The sequence below is a fragment of the Passer montanus genome, unplaced genomic scaffold (genome assembly GCF_014805655.1).
Source record: "Passer montanus isolate IOZ18808 unplaced genomic scaffold, ASM1480565v1 scaffold39, whole genome shotgun sequence".
Lineage (NCBI taxonomy): Eukaryota > Metazoa > Chordata > Aves > Passeriformes > Passeridae > Passer > Passer montanus.
This window is the reverse complement of record NW_024368707.1, coordinates 1,977,048-1,995,542: the sequence shown is the minus strand read 5'-3', so window position 1 is coordinate 1,995,542 and position 18,495 is coordinate 1,977,048. Positions and strand designations below refer to the sequence as shown.

Here is an 18,495-nt window from a genome sequence, read left to right as displayed (position 1 = left end):
ACCTTCATGATGAAAGCTGTCTGCCACAATAAATTGTACAGCATCACAAAACTGACTCAGTTCAGTTTTATGAAAGTTATTGCTAAACACAATCTGAAAAACAGAGGGCACTTAGTCTATTCAGCTGCATTTAAAATTGCATTAGGTACTTGGTCACAGTTTAAAGTGTGCAAATGTATTTTAAAATCTGTGCTATTAACCTAAGAAAATTTAGTGCAACATACTTTGAAGCATCTGTATACCATAATCTCTCCATAGGCAAGTGTCTTTGTTAGGTAAGTGAACACCAACAAATCAGCTCGTAAATTGACTTCAAGACATTACCATGTATGGCAAATATCAGCTAAATCCACAAGTCCAGCACAATCCAGCTAAAACACAGGCCTGTTTCTGCTAAGCTTTATCACAGTTCAAGCCTCTCTTTAGTGTTAGCAATTGGCTTACCTACAGGTCTTATGGTAAAGACTCCTCCTCCTTTCCATCTCAAGTGGCATTCCCTGGTGACTGCTGTACTTTCTACGGACTCAGCCAGACACAAGCCTGTGCCCTGACCTCTTAAAAAATCATACTTAGGTTTCGTGCCCCATATTATATTCAGGAAAATAGAATTCTTTCTTTTTTTGAGTTTCAGCTCTTCTTCTTAAGAAGGTGATATATCTTTATGTCAGTATGAATTACGTCTTCCTCAGACATTACAACCACATCCTCATTAACATCTTCAGTTTTAGTGCCATGTTATCACAAAAAAAACCAAAACACAATCCAAACCAAAAAATAGGCCCCAGTCCTCTATCTTCTTTTGTGGTACCATATTAGAGAGAATAAACAACATTTCCCATGTATGAAATATTCTTTGTGCTTTAGCAACACTTCCACCTAAGGTGAGTTTAAAGGTAAACACCAGAGCATGTGCCATATGGATTATTCTTTGGAGCTCTCAGATGTACACTGTGATTTTTTTTTTCTTTATTTCATTTAAAGGTAAATCCTGAAGGAGGTCTAATTGCCGTGGGATTTGAAGATGGTGTTGTCCGCATAATTGAGGTTTATGATCCCAAACTGCTGCCCGGTCATGCAGGACATGCCAATGAGATTGCAGAGATAAATCTGAAACAAGTTTTCAAACCTCATGGTGCTGCAGTCACGGCCCTGGCATATAAACAAAAGGGAAATGTGTTTGCCACAGGGGTATGTATAATTTAGTTTGGTTGGTTTTATTAAGCCACAAATGTAGAGCCTTTTAAAAGAGATAAGGTAAAGTTTGTTTACTGACAACACAGTTTTACTTCTGTTGCTGCTGATTGCTTGTTGTAGTTCTCTGTGCAGGGAGAAGGATCTGTTTGCATTCACATCTGTTTTTCTAAAGGAAAGCAGCCATGCAATTCACACAATTCATTTTGTGAATTACTGGACTGTTTACTGTGAATTCTGTAATTCCCTTTGAAGATGGATTTGGTTCCTTTTGGAATTAGTTTAGTAGGATCTTGGAATTAGTAAAATCAAGGCCCTTGGTACACCACATTGGCAGCAATCCAGCTGCTACCCAGCACTGCTTGGCCTTACCACAGGGTTGGTCCGTCAGTCATTATGCCTGGTAGTCTTTGAGTTTCCAGTTAATATGGTGTCTCTTTAAAAGCTAGTTCTTAGCTGTGATCAGTGCATTTGCAGTTACGTGTTCCTTAGGCTGAATTGCCATGCATTTCATTTAATGTAGGATTTAAGCTACAATGAATCATGTTGTTGAACATGAATCATGTTCAGTTCTGGAACTTCTTGTTATCTGGGGAAATCAACTTGTGCTGCCTTGTCTAAAAATCAGGCCTGATCTTGAGATATAAAGGAGCTCCTAGGAAGTTGGCAGAAAGCATATGGCAGGTGATGCCAAAGGAGGCCCATGAGAGCAGTTAAGAGCTATGGGTGCAATATGTTTCTTGGAACAGTATGGACAGGATTTTTATTATCTCCCAGTAATTGTCATGGAAATCCAGTCCTAAGTTCCCCTGTTTAAACACAAAAAAATGGAAATATGTACCTGTGTCATAAAGTGCTTAGAGTCTTTTGAATTTTTGATCAGCTTTGATTCAGTCATCATCTTTCTTTGTTTTTCCTCAGAGTAAAGACAAAACAGTTTTCTTTTTTGTTATTGAGGATGAATACAAGCCTATTGGATTCATCTGTGTCCCTGGGCCTGTACAGGCATTACAGTGGTCTCCACCTTCTTATGTGAGTAATGCATATTTTTTTTTCTTTCCTTCCCAGCAGGGTTAACATATAATTTAAAAAAGAATTTCCAATCAAAATAGATGAAGATCCATGACTCTAGTCATGTTCTCTATAGACAATACAAATAATGTTTTGCTACGTTGTTCTTCATGCTGCTTTAGCATGACAGATTCTGAAAGGTTCTGTGTAGCTGAATCTCTGGTTCAGTCACTATGGACATATTTTGGGCTTTGGATAATGCAAACTACAAGATTTTGGTATGCTTTTTGAGCCCTTGACTTGAAGAAACAATCTTATTCTTTAGCTTTTGGAAGAACTGATTTTCTTTGACAAAGAAGTTATTTGAGCGTTACTGTCTGTGACTCTTGCCCCTATTAAAACAGAGTTTTAAAAAGATTTTTGACCACATTAAAAAAGATTTTGGGTGCTTCTTGAAATTCACATTCTGTGTTTGAAATATGTCAGGACATATCAACTTAGGTTTTCGCTAATATCTAAAAGTTTTCTAGAGTTAGGATAACATTTGAAATTTTATTTCGTTCAGTATCCTTATTTAGAGGAGAGACCATTCATTATATTTAGATGCTAGCAAGATATATTTTACAGGTGCATAGTGGCAAAGTGTTGGTATCTCCACTCCTAAAAGCTGGCAAAAGACGTCTTGTTATGAATTCTATCTTACTGCGAAAACAGTCGATCTTGATCTGACAGTTACATTTTGAGTCCTTTCCTTGAAGACAAGGTACTCCTCCTTACTGAAAAAAGCACCCATTGTGTCTTGGATATGATAGATTCTGCCTGAGTAATTTTCTCTACCAGTATCTGGCCTCCATTGCTAGATAAGAACACTTGCTTAACACAGTGCCAGCATTGGAATGTCACTCTATTATTTTTTGTAATTTGTTTTAAAGAAGCACTGCTGATTAAATACATTCCATTTAATGACTGCATTTTTAAACTGAGATCCTATAGACACAGGAACCATATCATTCCTAGTCAGGGTTTCCATAGCAACTCTAAAATGCCCTCTTTGCACATTTTTAGTGATGGGTCAGATAAAATAGGCCTCTCTCTCTTTTCTCCAGATAGCTTATGAAAACTGAAATTAAATACAGACTTGTCTTTTAAAAACTCAAAACACTGAATAATTATTACCTTAACCTCACCTATTCTTCCTAACTTCACGTTTTAAAGGACTTGTGAGGTGCCAACAAAAATTAAACAAACTGAAAGGTAAGTAGCATTTGGCAAGACTTTGAGCCAAGTCTGTATTAGTACAGAAATATATGAAATTATCAACCGAAAACCTACTAAGTCCTGGGTCAAATCCATCTTTTAATTTAACCAAATTTCCAAAATATGCTGCTTTCAAGCTAAGCAGTGTCAGAATTATAGCTGGTTTGGACACAGCAAGGATTTCTTCAATTCCTTAGCTTTGCCTAGCATAAAAGAAGCTCACTGATTTCTGATGTCCAATTTAAAAGTGTACATAGAAATAAGAGCACAGGTGAATGAGTGGCTTTATGCCTGTGCCTCTGCCTAACCAACTTTTCCTCCCATTTGTCTCAATTCCATTTATACATCTTCCCCATTATTTGTGTTTTTATACAGGACAAGAGCACGGTGCTCATCCTTTGTGAGAATGGCTTTGCTGTCCAGGTTCTTGCCCCTCTCCGTAGGAAGCAGGATAAAGTGACCACCTATCACATAAAAAACCTGCCAACACAGTACTTCCATTTTTATAGTATTAAATCCCAAATCAAGGTAAAAAACTCTGCTGTGGCAGAATTTCATCTTCTTCATTGTGCCAGGTGATCAAACTACACAGAAGAGTTTCTAGTCCCTGTATTTCATCACAGGATTTTTGCTTAGCTCCTTGAAAGGGAATGGTAGGTAGAAGCCATTTGTGGCTTGAAATTACAAATTGTTTTTGGTTTATTCAATGACACTGAAAGCATGATGTGAATTTTGTTTATAATTAGAAGACAGCATTAGAGAAAGGGAAACGTAGTTGATTAGTTCTCAAAACATTTTAATTTTGGTAATTTTCACAAAAAGACTATTTCTTGTGATTGATAGTCACCCTACAGGAAATTTCTTTCAACAGTTATGAAACATCTCTTTTTTTCAGCAGTGTTTCTGGCTTTTAAAAAATCTTTTAAGTTTAAAGGTGTGCATTTTATTTCTGAATGGCACTTAGTATTTAAAAAGAATATGTGGGGCCAAAGAGAAATAGTTATACCAACTCACAGCTACAGTCAGTTTTGTGAAACTAAAAAGCAAGCTGATGTTAGGCTCAGAAGAAGAACTCCAGTGAGCAGGCTCTCAGTTCCATGCTCAATCCAATACAATCCAAGAGTGTCTCTAATACTGTTGTTAACCTGTGATTTCTCTGCCTTCTCTGTTAACTGCTCCTGTATTATTGCACGTTGACAAAGCTTCATTTCATGTTATAACTTGGAGGAAGTCAGCATTCAGGAGAAAGACTCTAGATGTTTTTTCACAGCAGTATCTATAAGAATACACACATTATTTTAATCTTTCATATGCATGCTTTGTCATCAGAGTTTTTTTGGGGTTTTTTTTGTTTGTTTTTTGGTTGGTATTTTTTTGGGTTTTTTTAGTCAAATGAGAAGAATAATGTTGAGAAGCAATCACTAAAAATAAAAAATGTTTCTACAGAGAGAAAGAATGGCTCTCTTTTTACTTTGGAATTAGATAAATAATTAACAAGTTACAAAAAGGATGTTCTAATGCAAGGAAAGATTTCTCACAGTAAGGGTGGTGATAAAAAAAAAGTAATTTTTATAGTCTGTAGAGTCCCTAGAACAGGAGATTTTTTAAAAGGTATGGCAGACAAAGATCAGCTGATAATATTTAAGGGCTTGCTGTTCGGCTATCTAATATCTTCTTAGGAAGCTACTGTTTTAGAGAATGTTTCATATTTGTTTATGCTATAGTAGGCTTGAATGGAAGAGAATTTTAAAGGTTTGATAAATCTTTCCTTCATTGTTCAGAAGTTAAGTCAGTTACAGCTTCTCTCTTTTGCTCTATACCAATGATGCACTAGAACTTATTTGAGTTTTCAGTTATTTTCTTTCACCAGGGCAGGCAGGGGACAGGACTTAGGATTTCTGCAGGAGTAAGCTTAGTGGTGAAGATTTGGAATAATCCCTCTGAGGAAATGTTGAAATCTGCTTGTAATTCAGAATTATTTCTGTTTCAAAGGACCAAGAGTAAATACTTCAGAGGAGGGGGAAATTTCACTGGAGAGTCCCATGAAATCTGGTTATCTCTGCTAGGTTGACAGGAAAGAGATTTCTGTAGATATTCTGTATGTATAGTGCCAGGACCACCTTGGATTTAATTTATGAGACTCGTTCAGCCAGTGATGTGTGGAGTGCCTTGGTTTCATGTCTCGGTGTTTCTCTGCTCATTGTAATAGCTGAAAGAGGAGATTGCACGGAGAGAGAAAGAAAAGGAAGAGAAGGAGAAGGCAAGGCTTGAATGGATAAACCAGCAAAAGGAGCTGGGACTTGAGGTAGAAGAAACTAAAGAGGAAGAACCTGAAGAAGAGCCATTGCCATCTATTTACATACCAGAAGAGCCCAGTCCCATCCTCTGTGGCTTTTATTCAGCACCAGGAAAATTTTGGCTTTCTTTGGTAAATCAATTTTTACTACGTGTTGATGGGATTGCATGATGTGACATCCTTTCCCTTTGAAACCTGTCATCCCTAGAACATCCAATTCCTTTCATCCTTGACAGTTTCAGTGGTTTTTGTGAAGTATACCAGTGGTGTCACTCTGATTCAGATTGTTTGGTAGATATCCAGTAGGTGCCCTTCTTGGTGGTGCCCGAATGGGCACAAAGACTGAGCTGTTCCCTCACAAGCAGAAGATAGGATTTTAACATAGTGGTTGAATGGCTTTTAATGCCAGAGATCATGACAGACTTCTGTCTGTGGATAAATAGGATCTCTAGGTGTTTGGAAGTAGCATTTTCTAACATATCACAGATTCTTAAGAAAGGAAGAATTATTCTGAAATTTGCATTTTCCTGGTCAGTTGCTTCACCATTTCCTTATGGTCCTTCTCTTCTTCAGGGTGGGTATGACTCAGGGTTTCTCTATCATTGCGAATTCTCACATGGTGAAAAAGAAGACCCTGAGAAGAGGAAAGATGAACCCTTTGAAGTGATTCCTATGCAGGACACTGACAACAATCCCATTCACCAAATCTCCTTCTGGTAAAACACTGTAATGTAACAAATAGCTCTGGGATAAAGCTTGATGAAATTGAACTTGGAAGGGAGGAATGCTCCTTTGTCCCTTTTCCATTGTGGCTCAGCTCTAGTATATAACTCTCTCTGGTTTTCCTGGCACTGAGTTTCACTTAAAATTCCTAATGGACATAGCTGAGCCATGTGTCTGATAGAATAATTTTAAAAGACCTTCAAAGATGAAAAAGTGTGATTTCTAAGTAAGTGCTGACTAGAACTCAACCACCCTAGACTGTACAACTCCAGGAGAACCGTTAGAAGTCCCTGCATTTAGTGATCACCAGAACAGCAGTCCTTTATCATAGTTAACAAAGAGAATAGAACATGGAGCAGTCAATCCATCCCTCTAGTGCTAAGAATATGGGCTTCTCAGGACATTCTGTGAACTGTACGAATAGAAAGGCTGGATTCATTTCAGACTCCCAGTATTAGGTTCCCTGTAAGATAGGCATGTTCTGCATCAAAAGGAGGCAGGTTTAATTCAGGCTTTAATCTACTGCTGGCGGCATTCATCGCCACCTGTATTAAATGGGGAGCAGGGGCTAAAAACTGCTTTTCTAGCTTTTGACTTGGTGTCTGCTACACTGCCCAGCTCAGGGCTAAGACTAGTTCTAAGATACCTAGCAAGTGCTGGAATGAGCAGCCAGTTAACTGCAAAACACTTCATAGTAGAATCACACATACTTGAAATGCTCCAAATACTTTGCTTTCAGCTTCCAAACTTGGGAAAGTGATTTCTATTAAGCTAGATCAGCTCTTTTCCTATTTTGAACTTGCTTGTTAGAAGTTGTTTGAACTTGCTGCTCTTACTCTTTCTTCTTTATTTAACAGTACCCGCATGTCCCTGATGTTCTGTGGGATGCAGGATGGCTCACTTCGTGCTTATCCTCTCAGTGAGAAAGGCCTCTCAGTGGGTGCCCTGAAGGACTACTGGTACCTGAATGTGCATGACAATGATAATGGGCAGATCCGGGGGATGTGTTGCAGTCATGATGATAGGTGTCTGATTACCTGTGGTGGAGATGGAAACATTTTTACATTTGACCTCATGTCAGAGGAAGAGCTTCCCAAAGAGCTAAAAGTCAGAATCCCTCCTCCTAGGGTAAGTTGGTACCCTCTTTCACTGAATTAGGCCTATTTGCTATGAAACTGTCCTGATGGACAAACATGGTTCAATTATTTTTCTTAAAGATCTTTCACAGCAAAAGCTGAAGTTTCCCAAACTATTTAGAAGTAGAGCTCTTGCAAAACGTTCCCTAATAAATGAGCTCTGTGACTGCACTCTTGCTTCTCAGTGTTTTATGTTTTTCTCCAAATGAACATAGTATGTGTTATTCATATGTAATATTCTGCCAGTGCTTTCCCACTCAAATGTGTAGTCATACATATTCCTGGAATTAAAGAATTGCAAAGATTTGTCATATTTCTTACCTTTCTTCGGTTTAATTCCTGTAAAATATGATTCTGCTCTTGATGGGGATTCTAGAAATACTATTGGAGAGTACCAAATATGTAGTTTCTTTATACATCTAGTACCATTTATCTAAAATTCACAATGGGTTTTTTACATTTGCAAAATAGCACAACACAATGCTGATCCTGTTGCTCTTGGGCAGCATTAGTAGTAATGAATTTACAGGTGTCCTGTACTCACTGCAGAGCTGATCATCTCTAGCATGTTTAAACAGATGACATGGGAACTCAGAAGCAGTTCTACTGATAATGCACAAGAAGAGGGATGCCAACTAAAATGTTCAGACTTTGTTGAATTTTTAAAAAGTCTTAAGAGTGTCTGAATTAAATAAATATATCTTGAAAGAAGCAGTGAGAGCTGTTGCGTAAAGAAGTGCCATCATGCACAATAAATATTACAGTAGGTATACATTCAATAGAATTTAAAAATCTTGAAAGATTTCAAGATTTTTAAATTCTATTGAATGTAATTAAACTTTAACTTTAAAGTTTAATTAACAAATTAAACTTTAAAATATGTTTTAATGCTGGTTAGTAACTACATTTTGAAGGATGGTTGGCAACAGAGACAGAGGAAACTGTGATTTTGGTCATTCAGCTAAATTGTTCATGAGTAGTTGGCATTCTTTACCAGTATGACAAGAATATATAGCACTGACAATAGAGCCAGAATGATTTTCTAGAAGTGAATGATTAGAGCCTTTGATATCAGAGCCTTACTAACTCCAGTATTACAAGAAGTTATTAATATACCATTAAAAGCATATGTACAGATTTATCATTTTAAATATGTAAGTGGTTCTATATAAAGACTTTTATGGTCAGTTCTATTGTTCAGGCTAACAACATTTCTTAATGACCATTCTAATAGAGTTTTTCCCTTTTCGAAGTATATCTTCATTAAGTATCTATTCTAGTTTTAAGTCATGTGGAAGATTAAAAAAATTCTATCTTCATTAAACTTCATGAGATTCTTAGAGAATTAAATACAAATCATCTGAAACTAATTGAGTTAAATTACAGATCAATTAAGTACAACTAAATTGTTGGGTGATAGTCCCCCCTCTTTTTTCAGAGCATGATTGCCTGGGGAAATGAGGCTTGTGCCACTGCAATGTCCATCCATCTGTCATTCTTCACAGCTAATAATTGTGACTCCATTATGCAGTCAGCAAAAGCCAACCAGACTAATTACAGATGTAACTTGGAATTAGCCCATGACACTGACTCTTGTCAATGTGAGGGGAGACGAGAATTGGGCCGGGGGGTAGAGGACCTTGTTATGGGACAGAGTGAACTCTGTTATGGGACAGAGTGAACTTAGGACAAGCAATGATGTAACAATTTATGCCGCTGGGGAGGTTATAGGATTTGTGTTCTCTGTCCCTAATATTTCATTAATTCTTTTACATATAAACAAACTTCATTTCTTTTTCAGCTTGAAACATTACAACATAATATTTAAGGCCAGATAGTAATATTGAAAATGAATATTTCTTTTGTTTTTGTGAGAGGTGGTGAGAGCTCTGTCTTTATGTTTATAAAAGCTTTACTGTCTGTTGAAACTATAACTGCTTGTTTAAAGACAAGACAATGCTTTATTCCAGAGAGGTCTTGAGAAGGAAAAGGCTACTGAAGACATTACGGATCCTGATGCCTACACGTAAGAGATGCTTAGATATTGATGAAAGGGATTTTCAAGTGTTGGTAACTCTTTTCATGTGTCTTTCTTTTTGCCTACAAAGAGGAGGGACAAGTTGATCACCCTGAATTTTCATTTATTTGTGAAACACACTTTTTTCAGCCTTTCTCTCCATTTCATCTATTTTTCTCTGGAAGTAATTCAAATATCTACTATGAGGCAGTTAACTTCAGACTACAGAGACAGCAAAAGGTCAAAGCCCCTTGATATTAAGAGTGTACAAATATAGAGGAAGATTATTCCTTTTTAAGTTACCTTAACAACCGTTGAGTTCACTGGGAATTTAAGACTGTCAAGGAAATCTAAAAGGTCATATAAACTGTAAAATTTCCACTCTTGCATTGAAACAACATAATCTCCTTTTTATGCATCTTCAGTATTGAGGAATACAAGCAGAAAAAGGAGCATGAACAGAAAATGAAGGAAGCTGAAGAAAAGAAAAATAGGAAAAGAGAGAAGTTAAGTGCACTGAGACAAGACTTTGTTTTTCTCCTTCAAAAGAATCAGGAGTTGCCCAAGCACATGCAGTTGCACAGAGAGGTACACCTGGCTTTTATTGGGGTCCTTTACATTTACAGGCACCTTCTTCTAAAATATTGCTACATATCATGTTGGGACCCAAGATGTCCAATGCTTTGGATTAAGGTAGTTTTAAGAATATATAAATTGCTGGACTTTTGAATCACAGCTGATTATTTGTGCCAATTAAGAAGCACAGGAAAAAAATGTCGTTCTCTGTGGAGATAGCTTCTGAAATAAAGGGTACTGTTGATGTGCATGCAACTAAGGCACCTAGGGTAAAAGTATTTATTATGAAGACCTAGTAGCCAAGATAATGTGATGTTGGGTTTTCTGTCTTCCTGCAGGAGTTTGAGATGGACCGTAGGATCTTTGAAGAGCTGGATAGGCAGACACTACAAAGAATCCATTTAGTGCAAAAGCAGCTGGCTTGGGAGCACGAGAAACAATTCATTGGACTGCAGAAACTACAAGCACAGTAATTACCACTTTTCTGCTACTTCTCTCCCTGACCTTCCATGGGGCTTATTGTCTATGAAGTTGTACCTCCCACAAGAAAAATGAATGAGATTTTTTAAATCTCTCTCATATAATCAGTATTTCATCTGTTCCGTTATGATTCTGTTCTTATTTAAGAATCTTATTTATTCTTGGAACATACACAGGAGTATATGTTCATATTTATGTGTAATTACTTCTGTTGAATCTTTGGTGAAAATGCAGATAATCAAATGAAGGAAATTACTTCATTTGGATTCACTTCTGTATTAAGAAAGCTGGTTGAGACTGTTTGCCTGGGTTTGCCAGTACGTTCAATAAGAACCAAGAACTCTTACTGAAATATTGAAAAACAACCTGGGAAACGAATGCCTGTTTTTAAGACGTGTTGTGTATCTGTCAGGTATTTTAATGTCATTGCTAACACAATGTTCTCTATACAATTTGAAGTTACAAAACAAACTTTCTCAAGAACACAAGTTTAAGCATGAGGTGCATTTTGAGTTGGTTTTCATAGATCTAGGTAAGAGAAAAAGATGAATTAATAAAATAAATATACAAGTAAAAAACCACCTTAGGCACACAGAGTATGTGACTGGGAAAAAAGATAGACTGAGCATGTTTTTGATAAGTCCTTAACAGAAGATGAAATTTACTGTCATGAAGAACCTGGTATAAGTTTTTATATTGGGAAAAGTCTTCATGTGTTTATTCTTGATCGTCTCCATTCTTAGATTGCATAAAAGTCAATAGGTAGTGTCAGATGTCATCATGCTATGCAATTACTTACTGACTTGTGGATTTATATGTAAGGATTGTATGTGCAATAAGAGAACTACACTATCCATGCTCTTTTGGTTAAGGTGAAATGGTATGTTGTGCCCACTGACATCAGACAGTTTTGTCTAATTTGGGATCCCAGGTTTCGGGACTCTCTGGAATTGACTCTCACTGTGCATGCTATTCAAAGCAATCATCAGATTTCGACCTACAGCCTTCTAACAGTGTCTGAGAAATATGCCCCAGATAAGAAACATGTGGACAGCAAGTGGGCAGTACTTAAAGAGAAGTGGACAGCACTTAAAGAGGCAGAACAAACAGAAGAGGAGATCCTCAGAGAGATAAGCCCTGTGCATAGAGGTAATGATAACCATTTAAATCTTTCAGTAATATGGTTTCTGTCTTTCATCTCAGTTTGTGTTCCTGGGTCCAAGATAAAGAAATACACGTGTAAGTGCAGTAAAGAAATATAGCTGTAATGTGTTTTTTTAGTACCTACATACAAAGTAACACTCATACATAGTTTTCCATGTTTAGATCAATGTCAGCAATTGTCTGTCAGCCCCATGGGTAGAATGTGACTAAAAGTCAAGTCAAGGAACCTGAATACTTTCAAAACATCCACTACAATGGAACTATCCTAATTCACATCTGTTCTACAGGAGTTGTCTGAGGGAGTTTCCAGTAGCTAGGACTGTGCTGTGCTGCATGGTATTACATCTTCACATGGTTATATTTTGTTTCAGGAAGTGTAGCTTTTGAGAAGGAGGCTGAAAGGCTGAAGACACCAGAGATCCGGAAGCCAACCACGCGCTATATAGAAAGCAGACGTCAGAAAATCAAAAGACTTGTTGAGAAATATGATGCACTGAAAGCCAAGATCATGAAGAGAAGGGCAGAGTGGCATGAATTGTGAGTCTTAAACTGGACTCTGTTCCTTTTTAGTTCTGCTTCTTATTTGAGGTCAAGTAATGCCATTTAGCTGTCATTTGGCGCTATTATCTCCCTGCTTAGGTTTCTATATTCCTAAGGGTTGTAATTAAAACAGATGAATTTTCATGTATCTCCAATTCTCAAGAGAGCATTAGAATATATTTAGTTTCTATGGTTCCTGTAAAATATTATCAAATTTGAATTTAGCTTGGTAGCTGCATTTTCAGATGGGGAGTAAAATGTGTCTAAATAGATCATGATTGAGAGATGCCATTACAGTCAACTCAAAGTGAATCCTTCCAGCCCCACATGGAGCAGACACTGTAAGAGCTGGGTAAGTGTTTGTGATATGCCCTCATGCTCCATGGTAGTCTTTATCTTGAGCAGCAAGAAAGGGGGACAGGACATCTTTTGCAGAATCATAGAATATCCTGGGTTCGAAGGGACCATCAAAGGACCCACAAGGACCATCAAAATCCAGTTCCTGTCCTTGCACGTGGCAGCCTCAAGAGTCACACCCTGTGCCTGAGAGCATGGTCCAAACACTCCTTGAAGTCTGTCAGGTTTGGTGCTGTGACCACTTCCCTGGGGAGCCTGTTCCAGTACCCAGCCACCCTCTGGGGGAAGAACCTTTTCCAAATATCTAACCTAAGTCATATCTTTGAATGACCACTTTTTCACAGCTGGGTTAGATGGGGCTTTGAGTGACCTGGTCTAGTGGAAGGTCCTGTCCATGTCAGGGGCACTGGAATGACATGATCTTTAAGATCCCTTATAACCCAAACCACTCCATGCTCATGGAAGTACTGATGAGTACTCTCTTCCTTAGGAGATGAATGGCAGGGAATAGGACCAATGTAGAGTCAGAATATAAAGCTTTTAAGGTTATTGAGTGTTTAACAATGTAGAGTAGGATCAAGTATTCTGTGCTACAGAGTGGTAGATTGTTGATGTGCGGCTCCCTGAAATTGATAGCAGCATGTACTCACTTAATCCAGAACTCAGTCTGAGTGTGAAGGTTTAAGCTTTCCCACGGCAGAGCTGTTTTAAGAGTTCTTAGGCGGAAAAAAACTCTGGGATTTTCATTTAAGTGTGCAAGGATATTCTTTCCAAAGTAGCCATTCTTTTCTGAAAGAGATGTATCACTCTTTCACCTCCCAAACTTTGCTGCACAAGTAAGAGGGTATGAAATGACTGTTTGTTCATACAAGACTGTGTGCTTTCTGTCTTGAAGTTCAGGTTTTTTTTGTACCTACCAGATACAAGAGCAAACCCAGACATAACCATGAGAATTCCAAAGATGCTGAGGAGATCAAAGAAGCACGGGAGAATATAGGATGTTACAGGCTGAAGAGTGCCACTAACTACACACTCACTGAAAATGAGCGTATAAGCACTGAAAAGAAGATGATACAGCTTGCAATCCTGGAAGACTTGGTATGTGAAACTGTATATAGCCCAATTTATTTGGGGGAATTGGACTTCAGTATTAATCACTGAAGAAATTTTTTGAAAATAATTGAAAGTGAGTGTGGGAATAGGCCTTGAAAGACAGACGGCTGTTTTGAGTAAGCTTTAGTTACAAATCAGCCCTTCTCTTGTGAACAGTCTTGTGCTTCAGCAAACTCAAACCTGAATCATTCCAGGGTGACTTTTTATAAATGAGAAAGAGAATTTACCTTAACTAAGTATTTCAGCAGGAACACCTGTCTTTTTTAATTACAAGTCTTATAATCTAGTAAAACACTGAGCTAAATAACCCCTGACAGGACATACCTTTACAAAAACAGGGATGTGAGCAAGGACAAGTGTTCAAGTGTGGCTTCTCTGTATTTGCACTTTGGTAATCACTGTTCCTGGAATTGGAATCTTCCTGAGAAACCAGTTTTTTTTGAGCCACCTTGCTATCGTAGGACACCTACAGTTACCACACATGTTTCAACCTTGAAGACACATTAAGTTCAAATGTTGTGCGGTATCTTTGTTGCTTTCTCTGTGACTTCTTTCCCCCCATCCTTCTCATAGGAATGGTCTTTCACTGTATTTGGCTGAGTGCAAAAGAGTGATGCTGCGTAACTTTGGCAGCGAGGCCTAAGCATTACAGAAGCAATGCTACAGTTTCAGGGGATTTGTTGGTTCATTTTAGTCTTGTGTTTGGACTTCAGCACCTCACTGTAGTGCTGATAGATACTATATACATCACTGCTACCAGATAGCCAGTGATTAACCCAACTCATTAGAACAAACAAAGGGAATAGTTCTTGTCATAAATTCTTGGTTTATACAGATGAGGAATTCCATCTGCTTCAGGTGGATGGTATGTTACTTTCTTTTATCAGAAGATGTTTCTGCCAAGTATATGGATGATAGATCACATTCAATTATTACTTTATGTAAAAAGAATCAACTAATACAGTGTCCCCTTATCACAGAATTATTGATTATCCTAATGTTAGCCTTTTTGAGTTGAGTAAGACTGCTTCCTGTGGTAGAGAATCCTACTAAAACAGTTTTTCCTTTGCAGATCCATAAGGCGAAAGTGAATATGAACAAAGAGATTGTGTCTTTGAGGGATCTCAAGGTTTCTACTATTGATGAAATCAAGAGTTTAGTGAAGGAAGTCAAATCCATACAGGCAAACTTAGATGCATCAGAACATCTCCCTATTCCCCCGATCCCTCAGTTACACCCAGATGAGGTTCCTGAAAAAATAGTTGAGTACAACAGTGATGTCCTCCTAAAGTTCAAAGAGGAGCAGGAGGCCAAGGCAAAGCTCAAGGAACCACTGGAAGGGTGTCCCTCATCTCGCGCATTTAGGCACGTGTTTCTTCAAACTCCTTCAGTGGAAGAGGGTGACCCCATGGCACAGGCTGGAGATGCATCAGCTGTGGTCACAGAGGAGCAGGAGTCTTTTGAGATGGGGAAAGCAGAGCCAACAGAAATGGAACTGGAAATTTTAAAGAGGGAGAAGATAAAAAATCTATACTTGCAGGAGACCTTGATTAAAAAGGTAGGAAATTGAAAGTTATTTTTGTCAGATTAAAAAATCCCGCTGGTTCATAAATGAAACCAAAACCCCTTCTGTCTCAGGATTGCTGCTAGTCTTGCCTTTCTGCAGTCCCATAAAATGCTAACTGTTGTAAATTTACAGTGGAAATCAGTATAAATCCATAACTATAACACGTGTTCTGACTATTATCACTTGAAAGACATCTTCGATTTCTTACTGATTGTGCCATGAAGCTATGATCTTAGTGGCCAAAAAAAGGGGAAAAATAAAGACAAGTAAAATGTTAGACATAACTTGAAAAATTAGAGTTAAAAAAGCATCATCACTACAACTTTGTAGATTCATGTTCTCAGCTCTTCAATAACTGTAGTCTCAACTTTTTTGGTCCAAAAAATGACTTTGTAGGATTAGAAAAGGTACAAAAGAGAGTAACCAAAATGCTTAGTCATGGAAAAGATTCTTTGAAAGGTACATCTAAGTGGATAATATATCTTTGGCCTGCAAAAAGGCAACTGAAATTGTTTTAGTGATGTGATAAAATTCTGAATAGCATAGAAAAGGAGGGAGGGAATAATCTCTTAAAAGGAGAGATATCAAATGAAATGGTCGTATAGAAAGCTTGAAGCATGCAAATGAAAATAGTTTTCCTTTCCAACAATATGCTAAGCTTTGGAACTCAGCACTAGAATGTGGGGGAAGGTATAATTTGATAATGTGGAAAAAAATCCATTCAAAGCTGTTGAACACAAGTGTACTGCTTCAAGCTCAGGATGCACCTGAGTTAGAGTTTAAGAGAGCTGTATAGGAGAGGTATGCCACTGTTCACTTGTTTGCTCCATTTCTTTGCATCTCTCCTCTAATTTCTTCTACTGGGAGTTGATTCTTTGGTCTGCCTCAACACAGATACCCTTGTTTGTGTGTATGAAGGTTTTGAGGGAATACCAAATTCTGCTGTGAACATCACACACCTGTAAGTTAATGTTAGCAGCTGCTAGTACTTATTTAGCTGTAAATGTCTAAGTGCAGAGCTGGCAGCTATTTCAAAAGAAGTCTGTCAAGACAGAAGAGTTATTTATTGATGCATCTGGGATTGTTATATAAACTACTGTAAACTACAGACTACTTGAAAACATTCTCTGAAGAGTAAAATACTTCAGGGATGGAGGGGATGTAGAGAAAGATTCCTGTGAAGCCCTGATGATTCTTTTACTATTATGCTTAGAACAAAGAATTGTCTTTCAAAGTGCATCAGTACTCTCTAGGAAATAGCATGTCCGAGTTGTTGATTTGGCAGAGAGAATTTTTCCCTTCTGCTCCCTTCTCTAGCTTTGCATGTTTAAATGCACTGGTAATACTTTTCCTGTTCCTGATTTCACACTCCTTTGCTCCAGATCAACACACTGGTGATCAACTTTGATGCTGAACTTTGCCTTTTGCGGCACAAGAAACTGAAGATGGATGTGCAGATGAAAAGTGCTGATCTGCGCTGCATCACATGCTGTGAAGAGCTGCTTATCCTGAAGAAACTTGAGATACATGAGGACCTTCTTGAGGAGAAAATTTGTGCCTTCATCAATAAACAGGAGAACGTACATGTAAGTGGATCACGTGTATCATTAATTTTAATTTAACAGTACCATTAATGCATGGCTTGAAACCAAAGTAAACCATAAAGTAAATGGTGGCATTCCTTGACTTTGTTTTAGCACCAATCCAGTGACTAGTGCTAAATTTTGAAAAACAAGAAACTCTTGATGATCAGCCTAATAGGATGGTCGCTTCTAACTTCCAATACTTAATTTTTTAATAATCTTAATATCTGTATTTTAACAGATCCTTCATTAAGTGGCATAAGTGACTAATCACATACTTTAAGAATATATTCCTAGGTGATGCTTGATTGAACCATGGGTTTAATCAAGAGAGAAAGACAAGTTTTGCATTTCCAAATCTTCACAGATGCATCCTATATACGTACACATGTGCTGTACCTTTTAACTGAAATAGTTTTTTGTTTGTTTAGTCAAAATTGAAGAGCTGCCTTGCACAAATGGAGGATAGAAAGTGTGAGATTGTAATGCTTGAGGAACGTGAGAAAGCTCTTTATGCCAGCTTCAAAGCATCCCTTGGAGAAAACAATGAATTTGCTGATGTTCTGACTGATATTTTAAAGAAGGAAATTGAATGTGTGGAAAAAAAAGAAGTAGGAGGAGAAGCAGGTTGGAGATTTTGTTCTTTTTGCTTTGTGGATTTGTTATACGTATTTCCATGTGGTCAAGTACCTATCTCTCGGTCTAGCTGGAGTCCTGAGTACACACAACACTCCAGTCAGTTCAAAAACCCGTAGGTCAGACTTACCCAGATTTGTTTATAGACTGACAATGTGTTCTGTGGCTGTCATCTTGAATGATAACAATGAAGTAATCCAGTTTCTAACATGACGGCAGTTGGTCTGATAACAGCTCCTGCAATTTACAGCCTGTAAGTCAGTGCCGAGGACTGATAATTGGTAAGAGGAAGAGGCACAGCTTTAAATGGGTGCTTCTCATGCTGTACCAATGGGAGCTATGGATAAGTGATTAGTCTGTCACATTCATGACATTCTGCTCTAATCTGTCCATGGACTAATGAGACATCATAAACCTAATCTGCAATCATCTATTAGTCACAGGACTAAACATATTACAAAAGGATTTCATTCATCTTAGTTACTCAGTTTTAAGCTGTTAAAGCTAGGCAGTCCTACTGAGCTAAAATACTTGTGCTTGCTCTGACTTAGCTTTTGATTTCAAGTGGGACATGATTAGCAAGAAGTGCAGACAATGGTGATGTTTTACGACAGATTTGTGCTTCCATATTCTGCTTGGTTGATTAATCTTTCTGGTAGAATGGTAAACCTACACTGTTTAAGTTCCTAACATGTATAAAGAGAGGAAATATGTTGAAGATAAGTCCCAAAAACATGGGCTGCACCTGTGCCTGTTCTACTACGAGGTGATCTCTCAGTCTCTCTCTCTTTCCCTTTTTTCTTTTTCCTTTCTGTGAAAACATTGCATCAGATCAATGCAATAGGCAC

At 37.8% G+C, this 18,495-nt stretch overlaps 1 protein-coding gene across 10 annotated transcripts in view; it reads left to right on the top strand.

Annotated features, from left to right (window-relative positions):
• CFAP44 (cilia and flagella associated protein 44) overlaps positions 1–18,495 on the top strand; it is a 41,133-nt gene that overhangs the window by 16,290 nt on the left and 6,348 nt on the right. For 8 of the 10 annotated variants that reach the window (XR_005628525.1, XR_005628524.1, XR_005628523.1 and 5 more), the window contains 15 exons: positions 982–1,188; positions 2,113–2,223; positions 3,835–3,987; positions 5,669–5,887; positions 6,329–6,471; positions 7,336–7,606; positions 9,585–9,640; positions 10,057–10,219; positions 10,546–10,676; positions 11,619–11,836; positions 12,223–12,388; positions 13,669–13,846; positions 14,934–15,419; positions 16,811–17,014; positions 17,443–17,638. Coding sequence is in view for 6 of the 10 variants with exons in the window: in XM_039718163.1 (XP_039574097.1) it covers positions 982–1,188; positions 2,113–2,223; positions 3,835–3,987; positions 5,669–5,887; positions 6,329–6,471; positions 7,336–7,606; positions 9,585–9,640; positions 10,057–10,219; positions 10,546–10,676; positions 11,619–11,836; positions 12,223–12,388; positions 13,669–13,846; positions 14,934–15,419; positions 16,811–17,014; positions 17,443–17,638 (2,902 nt within the window). In the remaining 4 variants the exon portion in view is untranslated. Of the gene's footprint in view, positions 1–981; positions 1,189–2,112; positions 2,224–3,834; positions 3,988–5,668; positions 5,888–6,328; positions 6,472–7,335; positions 7,607–9,584; positions 9,641–10,056; positions 10,220–10,545; positions 10,677–11,595; positions 11,837–12,222; positions 12,389–12,688; positions 13,847–14,933; positions 15,420–16,810; positions 17,015–17,442; positions 17,639–18,495 lie in introns of those variants that run through there. The other 2 variants (XM_039718164.1, XM_039718165.1) reach the window with 2 other exon arrangements.